At 37.1% G+C, this 11147-nt stretch overlaps 2 protein-coding genes across 3 annotated transcripts; one reads left to right on the top strand and one right to left on the bottom strand.

Moving 5' to 3' along the window:
* Positions 1-3423: 3423 nt before the first annotated feature.
* LOC111908732 (endoglucanase 25) lies at positions 3424-6338 on the top strand. Its single transcript, XM_023904540.3, has 6 exons — positions 3424-3996; positions 4326-4639; positions 4707-5168; positions 5247-5382; positions 5512-5684; positions 5773-6338. Exons 1-6 carry the CDS (start codon positions 3624-3626, stop codon positions 6172-6174), a joined length of 1860 nt encoding a protein of 619 aa, XP_023760308.1. The 5' UTR covers positions 3424-3623; the 3' UTR covers positions 6175-6338.
* Positions 6241-10051, bottom strand: LOC111908731 (DEAD-box ATP-dependent RNA helicase 3, chloroplastic). 2 transcript variants are annotated; one of them, XM_023904538.3, is made up of 10 exons: positions 9485-10051; positions 9169-9305; positions 8659-9073; positions 8464-8562; positions 8156-8380; positions 7682-8059; positions 7437-7580; positions 7175-7270; positions 6759-7093; positions 6241-6609 (listed from the first exon to the last, which is right to left on the bottom strand). In XM_023904538.3, exons 1-10 carry the CDS (start codon positions 9935-9937, stop codon positions 6528-6530), a joined length of 2364 nt encoding a protein of 787 aa, XP_023760306.1. In that variant the 5' UTR covers positions 9938-10051; the 3' UTR covers positions 6241-6527. The 2 variants fall into 2 exon arrangements, with proteins under 2 accessions (XP_023760306.1, XP_023760307.1); XM_023904539.3 differs by having other exon boundaries at positions 6241-6606.
* Positions 10052-11147: the final 1096 nt, after the last annotated feature.

Here is an 11147-nt window from a genome sequence, read left to right as displayed (position 1 = left end):
TCAAATAGAGGATACGGAGGACTCTTAGTGAATATTTCTGTTACATGGAGCTTGGTGGAGACATACATGGTGTGGAGTTTACCAAAAGCAACAAGTTCTATAATGAAGTGGTAATTGAGATCAATATGTTTTGCATGTTTATGAGAAACATGATTTTGAGTCATAAAGAGGGCACTTTTATTGTCACACATTAAAGTAGGTATGCCTAGAGGTATTGCATGAAGTTCACGTAGCAAATGAGTGATCCTAACTATTTCTACAATGGTGATGGTAATGGCCCTATAGTCAAACTCGCAATTAGATCTTGAGACAGTGGTTTGTTTCTTGGCACTCCAAGAAATCAAGTTGTCGCAAAGAAAAATAAAATAACTATAGGTTGATCGGTGTGTTTCTATGCATGGGGCTCAATCAACATTAGAGTATCCCAAGATGATGTTGGAGTGGGGACGCATAAAAGTGAGCCCACAATAGATTGTGCCTTGAGATAACGTAAGATATACTTGACTAATTAACATTGATCATTAGTTGGAGCATGAAGATATTGACTTGCCTGGTTAACTGCATAGGAAAGATCAGGTCTTGTGATAGTCAAGTATTAAAGTGCACCCACTAAGGATCGATAAAGTGTCCGATCAGAGAAAAGAACATCATTACATGTAAACGGCCCATGAGTTGGCAATGGGGTGGAGACTGGTTTCAAGTCAAGTAAATTGGCTCGGGTGAGAATGTCTTTGGCATATTTAGTCTGACTAAGAAAGAGCCCATCATCAGTATATCCAACTTCTAAGCCAAGAAAAAAATTGAGATCGCCCAAATCTTTAATAACAAACTCCCGATTAAGACGAGCAATGAAAGAAGAGATGATTGATTCATTGTTGTCTGTGAGAATCAAGTCACCCACATAAACGAGCAAGTAAAGAATGGTCGAATCATGGGCAAAAATAAACAAAGAAGTGTCAGCTTGGCTACAAACAAACTCATTTAAAAGTAGAAATACAAATACATTGATCCACAATATGTCTATGCTTCACTATGCATCATCACTTTCTGATACCATATAAGAGTTATAAGATTAACAACAACACGCATATGACGTGTATTGTGTATAGCTGTTATAATAATATCGATACAACAAATACACCTATAACAGAAGAGAATGATAAATACAAATACAAGTCGTTATTATCTAATACTAGTGTGTAATTGAATTTTAATCCTATATTTTCCTTAGCCATGATACTACTCTCTCATCCTTATTTATTCACATACCAAGGAGAATCATGGAACAATAAGATTTAAATTTTGGTCATCGTTGATTCTCTTTCTAGTGCATTTTTTATTCCACAAACAATTTTAGCACAACAAAACATGATAAATTAAAGAAGACAATTTGTTTATAAATCTTGAGTGTAAAATCGAATAACAAAACAACATAAGAAAGAGAAAAACCAAATGACCAAAATTCATCTGCATTGTAGTTTTTGTAATTACAAGTGGAGAGGATTCATCTACATTGTAGTTTTTGTAACTACATTGTAATTTTTGTAACCATTTCGCATTATTGGACCAAGAAAATCTCAAGAGAGAAGAATGTGACCCATATACCAAAATAAATCGTTGAGCATTTATATATTGGAATAAAATAATTGGTAGATTTAAATAGCTTTTTAAAATTTTATAGACAAATTATTTTATTATCATAATAGAATTAAATTAGAAAGGTAAGCATCTCCATTGAGGGATTACAAAGCAAAGCATGTTGGTTTGGTGCATAATGTGGGCAAGGGATAGATACACTTTAAGCAAAAGTTACTTACCCACGTCACGCCTGTTTTTTTCTTTATGATTCGTAGTTTTATATTTTCTCTACATATGTTTTTAAATGTTTTCTATATATTAATTTTTTTTAGGCTATTGAGACACTTTAGTTCTTTTATAATATTATTTGTAACTTACCAGGACGTTACAATACACTTTAGAAAAGTATTTTGAATATATATAACCATTGATCGTTTATGCAACAAATGATTTAAATTGTTTATAATTTATTTGATAAATTGGTATTTAAACGAATCCAACAATCCTATTTCATCTTTAAGAGTAAAATATGTAACATTTTACATGTACATGCACAGTCGGTCCACAATGAGGCAAACCTCGGAAACCGTCCATGGCCGAACGGGTTTGGGGTCCCAAATTAATGTCGACCATTTACAGGAATTCATCAGCTTCATAAAATTATTGAAGCATAAAAAAAACTGGCGCATCAATTGTGACGATTTCCTCAACCGTATGGGTATAAAAGATAGTAAGTTTGTGTGATCAAAATCTAGTCCAACGGTATCTGGTGCTGTCTTCCCTCCTTAAGGTCGAGAGTTTAAGTCTCGCTGTGGACATATGTGAAATAATTTAGAAGTAGATTAGTATATTTAATGTTTAAAAAAAATCTAATGCCATGAGAGATATTCTTGGAAAGAAGTAAAGTATAAACATTAAAGAAATGTTTGGAAAAATAGAATGGGATCTTATGGGTTACGCTTCAACTGTACAAAATCTAAACCTTATAATACTTAACTTTAATTATTTGATTATAATTTTAAGGGCCTTATATTTGCTATTGCTCCGGACCTCAAGTCGGTTTAGACGGTCTTATGCACATGTGTAACAAATTTCAATACGATTGTATAAATTTATGTGAATGATATATATAAATACAATCTATTATACAAACTAATATCAAAATATATTATTTTTGTATATATTAAAAATATAAAATATTATTGAATAAAATCAAGGTTCTAAATAACATGACGCTTAAGCTTGACAGCAAGGTCAAAGTTAAGTCATGATAAGTCATGATAAGTCATGAGGTTTTTTAAGGCGTTAACTATTTTATACACATTAAAAAGATCATATAATTATTTAATTTTATCAAATATATCAAGTTTTTACAAATGTTATATTAATATTTAATATAATAAAAGATAACAAAAACTTAATTATTTAAGGTCCGATTAGAAAAAACAAAAAAGACTCACGCCTTGAAAAAAAAATCACGTTATAACGCGATAAAGCACACATTGACATATTATTTGAGCGTTACGCTTAACAAATCTATATTTATATTTTTATAATGGCTACACCAAATCTCGCGTCATGACATTCTTTGAGGCACGCCACTTTTTAAAACCATAAATAAAACAGATGTTGTATGCCATTATTCTCTATTTCAATATTTTTATTAGATAATATCATATATTCTATCTAAATAATTATTTTATTGTATAGATAGAGAAAATTATGCAACCTGGTTGAATGAATAAAACATTTGTCCCATCTTTGAAAAATTATATAAAATTAAAAATAGAAATATTATTAAAAAAATAGAGGTCATAACCGAATAAAACAGCAAATCCATCGACGGCAGGGCATAATTGCCACTGTTTCACTTTCCAGTCCAAGAACCCCACTGTCTTCTCTCACTTCCACACCCTCTCTGTGAATTGAGATCACAACAAGTAGATTTGCATTTCGCCTTCTTCATTTTCGGATATTGGTACTCAACCCACGATCCAAACCAAAAATCAAAACTGAATACAGATTAGAAACTTAGAATCGCGAGAATGTACGGGAGGGATCCATGGGGTGGACCATTAGAAATAAACACCACCGACTCAGCGACGGACGATGATGGCAGCAGGAACTTGAACGACTTCGACAGGGCGGCGTTATCGCGGCCGTTGGATGAGACGCAACAGAGCTGGCTGTTAGGTCCCGGAGAAGAGAAGAAAAAGAAGTACGTTGATCTTGGTTGCATCAGTGTCAGCCGTAAGATCTTCGTTTGGACGGTTGGATTGATATTCGCAGCTGGTTTCATTGCTGGGTTTATTGTATTGATCGTTAAAACTGTTCCTAGGCATCACAAACACCCCCCACCTGCAGATAATTACACTGTTGCGCTTCAAAAAGCTCTCATGTTCTTCAATGCCCAAAAATGTTAGTCCACTTTCTAATTTAATCGGATCTATTGATTTCCCGTTTTCTCTTTTCTTATTTTGTTTGATCATTTTTTAACTTCTTATGCGTTTGTCTGTACTCTGTATCAATATTCATATGACTATGGATTCGGTGTCATTCACTCAATCCTATAATTGCATAAATGTTTATAGAATGATTAGCATTTTTCAATGCAAACAAATCATCTCTGTTGTGGAAATCTGCAAAAAGGATCCTACTTTCATTTCTTTCTATTATAACAAGCAAATCAATGAAAGTATGTTGCTGATTTTTGCAACTAATCTACTTACAAAATGATATTCACGCAGCTGGAAGACTCCCGAAGCATAATAACGTGTCATGGAGGGGTAACTCCTGTCTAAATGATGGAAAATCAGACAAATCAGGGGCAGTGCTAAAAGACCTAGTGGGTGGATATTATGATGCTGGAGATGCTATAAAGTTCCATTTCCCTCAAGCTTTTGCCATGACCATGTTGAGTTGGAGTGTGATCGAATACAGTGCTAAATACGAAGCTGCAGGAGAGCTCAACCATGTTAAAGAGATCATCAAATGGGGCACTGATTACTTTCTCAAAACCTTCAATTCTACAGCCGATACCATAAACCAACTCGTATCTCAGGTAATTACTCATTTCCCCGACCTTCTGTATTAAGTCGTTCTTTCTGTATTAAGTCAAAAAGAAACAGGTGGGGACGGGTGATACGTCGGGTGGGACAAATGATCCGAATGATCATACTTGTTGGATGCGACCCGAGGACATTGATTACCCTCGCCCGGTGACCGAATGCTCTAGTTGCTCTGATCTTGCTGCTGAAATGGCTGCTGCTTTAGCTTCAGCTTCCATTGTTTTCAAGGACAATAAGGTGTATTCAAAGAAACTGGTGCATGGGGCTGCGACTCTTTGGAAGTTTGCTAGGGATCAGAGGGGTATGTACAGTGGTGGTGGTGCAGATGCTGCAAACTTTTATAATTCGAGTATGTATTGGGATGAGTTTGTTTGGGGAGGGGCGTGGATGTATTATGCAACGGGTAATCAGTCTTATCTTTACCTTTCTACTCACCCTACACTCGCTAAGCATGCTGGTGCTTTCTGGGGTGGTCCCGATTATGGTGTTCTTAGCTGGGATAATAAACTTACTGGAGCTCAAGTAAGTTAATCAACTAACTCTCTATTTATTTTGTTATAACCATATTATGATAATAATAATTTTATTCTTTTGTACTAGGTGTTACTGACTAGATTGAGACTGTTTCTGAGCCCTGGTTATCCCTATGAAGAAACATTGAAGACGTTTCACAACCAAACAAGCATAATCATGTGTTCATACCTTCCATACTTCAATAGTTTTAACAGAACAAGAGGTAAAAAAAAATCCCCTTCCCTTTTTGGGGCGAATGCGTATTTATTATAACTGATTGGGCTAGCCACCTAATGGCTATAAAAGAATAATTTTTTTGGAGAAATAATACGGACTCCGTCTTCAATTGCAGGAGGGTTGATCCAATTAAACCATGGGAGACCGCAGCCTCTTCAGTATGTTGTGAATGCAGCTTTTTTAGCTACACTTTATAGCGATTATCTTGATGCAGCCGATACTCCCGGGTGGTATTGTGGGCCCAATTTCTACTCAACCAACGACTTACGTAAATTTGCACAAACTCAGGTAGAATCCAGCTCTCCTCTCTTCTTCATGCAAACTATGGATGGCATTTTTGTAAATTTTATAACGTGTTCTAATTTTTATCTTGTAGATTGATTATATACTTGGGAAGAATCCAAGAAAGATGAGTTATGTTGTGGGGTTTGGCAATCACTACCCGAAGCACGTGCACCACAGAGGTGCATCGATCCCGAAGAATAAGGTGAAGTATAACTGTAAAGGAGGGTATAAATGGAGGGACTCTAAAAAACCGAATCCCCATACAATCATAGGGGCGATGGTTGCAGGGCCAGATAAATATGATGGTTTCCATGACGTGCGTACAAACTATAATTTCACAGAGCCGACTATTGCTGGAAATGCTGGTTTAGTGGCAGCTCTTGTGGCCCTTTCCGGTGAAAGAACAACTAAGATTGATAAAAACACCATTTTTTCGGCGGTGCCGCCTATGTTTCCGACTCCACCACCGCCACCAGCTCCCTGGAACCCTTGAGATTTTGCGAATGATATCATACATCAACAATTATTAGTTAACAGTTATAAAGGAGTCATGGTGATATGAGATGGAAATTCATTTGTTAATCGATATATAGGAATATATAGCATACAGTTTCATGCCAAATTACAAGAAGAAATAACAATCCATATTACATGATATACTTTTAAGTCGAACAAATCATGATATCAAAAATGCAGCTAAAACTTCTGCTACCTACTAAAGCTATCTAAAGACCTTACATTCTTTTTTTTTTCATTTCATTTCTATTCAACTATTTGTCTGAAGAAGCCTGGCAGGTGGCAGCCTCTAAAACAAACCTATGAACGTGTAGACTCTAAATAGGATGACTAGTAGTCTCTCTTCTTGGGACATTCTGATGCCCTATGCCCAGACTGTCCACAGCTGAAACATGCTCCATCAAAGTTCCTACTATTTCAAACAAAAAAATATTTATATATATTGTTATTATTAGTATTTCAGGAAGTACGTACAGATGCTTTTACTGTTATATGCTTCTAAAAATCCAATTTGAATAACATACAAAGCTACCCATTTATATCAAAATGCACTTTTAGTACCTGTCCCTAGTCCGAGAACCACTTCTTGCCCCAAAAGATGAAGGGCTTGAGGATCGTCTTTCACCAATTAGCCAGTCACTTCCACCACCACCTCCACCAGTTCTTGATCCGCCTCCGCCTCCGCCTCTAGACCAACTACTGCCGCCGCCACTCCTGCCGCCTCGTCTGTAGCTATCCCCTTCGCCATCTGATGAGTATCGACTGCTACCACCCCAACCACCACGAGAACCACCAGCACCTCCCCTTCGTGACCCTCCTCCTCGTGAGCTTCTCTCTCTGTTAGAAAATCTACCATAAAAGTCACCCGCTGGACCATCATCTTGTAACACAGGCAACTGCAACAAGTACACAGATACTATTCAGTAACGCGATAAAACTCTAGAATTCTATATCTACAAAACCAAACTTGACTTCACCTTTGTAATTTTTGTAATCGTATTGCCAGGTGGCACGTCCTTAGTTAGTAGCTCTTTAGCAATCTCTTCCGGGAGATCAAAAACTGCACCCTGAACCTGATAACACAAATAGATGTTACAAAATAAGGTTAGCTTTCTAGAGCTATTACCGATGAGGGCATTTATGTCGTTTGCACAGACAAGAGATCAAAACAAAAAGTTGCAATTTTTGTCCTATTGACATCAGTAATGCAGTATAACATTAGCTAACTTGGATACTCACCCTTTCATCTGCAATTATATGGATTTTTCCCAGTTCATCAGCAGCAGTTGAATAAACATCGGCCAAGAATCCAGTAACTGTTCTAGCTGACATAAACCCTCTTGATAAAGTAGGATCGCGTGTCAGTTGCAATGTAGTCCAGCCCTGCAATACAATCAAAATGAGGATACAAATACAAATACAGATATAGATATAGATACAGATACCCTCATAATAAAGAATTTAGAAATGTTAATATAATTCACCTGTTCATGTGTGATAAGAGAACGGGATGATGGAGGCTTTGAAAAGCCACTCAGCTGTGCAAGGGCAGCAGCAAGAGCACTTGCACCCTGCTCCTCAATTAGCTTTTCAGCAGTTGGAGTGAAAAACTCTATAGACTCCCGATGAACACCAGCCAGGGTGGCAACAACTTGCTGAGCAGAAGACTCCAATACATCTTCGACAGCTGGCGGACTTACAAACTCAAAATGGCATCCCACATCACGCTCAAGAGACTTAACTGTTCTCCTCTGACTATTTGTGAACATCAAAATGGCATTTCCTACCTTCCCTGCACGCCCTGTTCTACCAGAACGATGCACAAATGTCTCTGGATCATTTGGTAGTTCATAGTGAATAACCTAAAAAACAAAAATATCAGTAATGTCATGTACTATGTAACAAATGGGGCTTAAAGAAACATTAGTAGAAAGCCCAATCCAATAGTTGGAACTTACTAAATCAACATTGGGAATATCAAGCCCACGAGAAGCAACATCAGTAGCAACAAGCACAGTAAACTTTCCCTGTCTGAAATTATTAAGTGTTCTTTCTCTTTGATGTTGAGATATGTCACCATGTAATGCCTCTGAAGTTATACTATTGGTTAATGCCAATGAGACCTCATCTGCATCCCTTTTTGTCTGAGTAAAGACAATGGTCTTCCCACCCTTTGCATATACCTAACATCATCACAACATAGTAAGAGTTCAGTTCACTAAGCAATTCAATCTTTGATCTAAACAAGATCAAATAAGTCTCATACCGTTACAAGATCACCAAGTATTGTCCGCTTTGAAGTTGATGTTGTTGGAATAGCATATAGCTTGATTCCCTCTGCTAGCTTTTCATCTTGATCACCAACCTTTTAGGATCAATGAGAAACATGACACATTACAAGACTAGCCAATAAGCTATAATATATTTAGTTAGTTATATACCACAAGGACAAGAAACTAACCAAATCAATTGTCATGGGATTGTTGAGATATTTCCTTGAGAGTTTCTTGACCCAACCAGGCATAGTTGCTGAAAAAAGCATGCTTTGCCTCTGTGATGGAAGTTTTTCCAAGATATGTTCTACATCTTCCTCAAAACCAACAGCAAGCATTTGATCAGCTTCATCAAGAACCAAAAACTGAACCTCCCCCAATTTTAGGGTGTTACTGTCGATAAGATCAATAAGTCTTCCTGGTGTTCCAACCACCACATCAACTCCACGAGACAATGCATTTTGCTGTGAGTTATATGAGACACCACCATAGACACAAACAGTGCTAAGATATGGAGCAGACTCTTTGATCTCTGATTCTACTTGCCTTGCCAATTCCCTGGTAGGTGCAAGGACCAAGACTCTGGGAAGACGTTGACCACGCCTTTACATAAAAGATATAAGAAACCAGTTAGATACAACATATTATTTGAATTACCAAGTACAAAATGTTATATAATCAAGAGTTTTCATGGGTACCTAGGAGAAATCCTTTCTTCATCGTCTTCTGTAAGTCTTTTGATTATTGGAATTCCAAACGCTAATGTCTTCCCAGTTCCAGTTTTGGCACGAGCAATGATATCTCTACCTTCTAGTGCAGGGACCAATACAGCTCTCTACATAATTCAAACAAATACAAGTTACAAACTTGCTTAAAGAAAAAGTCATATGAAACCAAGCACAAGCACCAAAGAGAAATTACACTGAAACATATAGAGATAAGCAGTAGAGATAGAGTGAGATGGATGTAACTTTTGGATAAACATGTTTAGAAGTGGAGAAATGGATAACGTACTTGGATAGGGAACAGCCTAGTAATTTCTCGTTTTTCAAGAGACTGAACCAGCCTTTGGGGCAAACCCAATTTGGTAATTGAAAGTTCATCATCATCAGCAACATTTCCAGCATCAACTATTGATGCTTCACTTTCAGACTCATCACTATACTCTCTGTCGCTATCGTCCAAAGAGCTATCTTCATCGAACACACCAAAACCCTTAAACGCGTTCTCGCTCAAAACAGAATTGGGGGCGGCAGTCGCCGACGTAACAAAAGCAGAACCACCACCGACACCTGCGCTGTTAGGTTTGAGTCTAGAGGTAACTTTCAAGGAAGTGAAGTGGGTTTTATCGGCAGAACGAGGAAGGTGCACGGGAGCGGCAGGGGCGGCGATTTTTCTAGAGAGTTGTTCTAGTGATGGATTTTTGTGGTATACGGATACGCCTATGATGGAAGAAGAACACGCCATGAGTTTGATGGTAGTGACGGAACCGAGTGAGGAGGAAGGGGAAGAAGATGGGGGGATAAGGTGAGAGGTTTATGGAGATGAATGGTCCTAGAGACCACCTTGTTGGCTATAACTAAAACCTCAACTCCTTTTATACCTTCAAATTTTTGTTTCTTTATTTCTCCCCGATATTTTCCTTGATAAAATTTCACAAGGTTTAGTAAAGGGTTAAACGATAAGAGAAAGGAAAATACCAACAATAGTAAAAATAAGGGGTATTTTCAAAATTTAGACATGAAAATAGACATTTTCGGATATAGACATGCATTTCGCGGAGATCCGTGGAATCTACTGTAGCTCCGCAAAATAGTAAAATCGTAAATAAATTAGTGTATTAAAAAAAACTCAAGATTCATTCCGCGGAGCTAAGTGGATTCCCCGGAGCTCCGCGAAGGTAGCTCCGAGGAATGGATCTTCAGTTTTTTTTTTCAAATCGATTCTTTGGGGTTTATATTCATTCCCCCAACTAATTATTTTCAAGAAAAGATTAATGATAGTATGAATTTTTCTTGACAATGTTTGGAATGAATGTGAAGTGGAAAAAAATTGGTCTTTTAATTAGAGATTAGTACATGCAATTCATCCAAGGCTTGAAAACCCTAATCTAGCATACATTGAAATTGAAATCGAAATCTATCATAAACTAGTTTAGATGATATCTTTCAATGGTTGCAAGAATCCTTTGATCTTCAAGAAGCTTAGTGTCACAAACATAACACCTCTAATGGCTCACAAACACCACAAGCAAGAGGATGATGTTTAGGAGAGAGAGTGAAAGGCTAGAAATCGGCTCCACGCTTCCAAGGGATCAAGTGTCCGGTTTTGCTAGCCCTAGGGGTCCTTAGAGTGGGCTTAGACCCTAATTGGATGACTTAGACCCCAAGCAGCTTGGGAATCTACTGGAATAAGGCCTCATTGGCCGAAATTAGAGTGGGCTTCCACTCTTAATTTCGTCCACCATATATCCAGGAAGATCCACAGCCCAAAACAAACTATCACACAGTTGACAGTTTGAGTCCCCTTTATTTAATTAATCTCTTTTAGCTACAAAATTAATTCTTAATTAATTATTTACTAATATTAATTAAACTATATGATTTCTCCTTTAATATATTATTCATATAATATATTAATAAACCATAATAACTTCTCTCTCTCCATAAATCATTAT

Source organism: Lactuca sativa, chromosome 5 (assembly GCF_002870075.4).
Source record: "Lactuca sativa cultivar Salinas chromosome 5, Lsat_Salinas_v11, whole genome shotgun sequence".
Taxonomy (NCBI): Eukaryota; Viridiplantae; Streptophyta; class Magnoliopsida; order Asterales; family Asteraceae; genus Lactuca; species Lactuca sativa.
The sequence above is the reverse complement of the archived record's forward strand: the minus strand, read 5'-3'. Positions and strand labels throughout refer to the sequence as shown.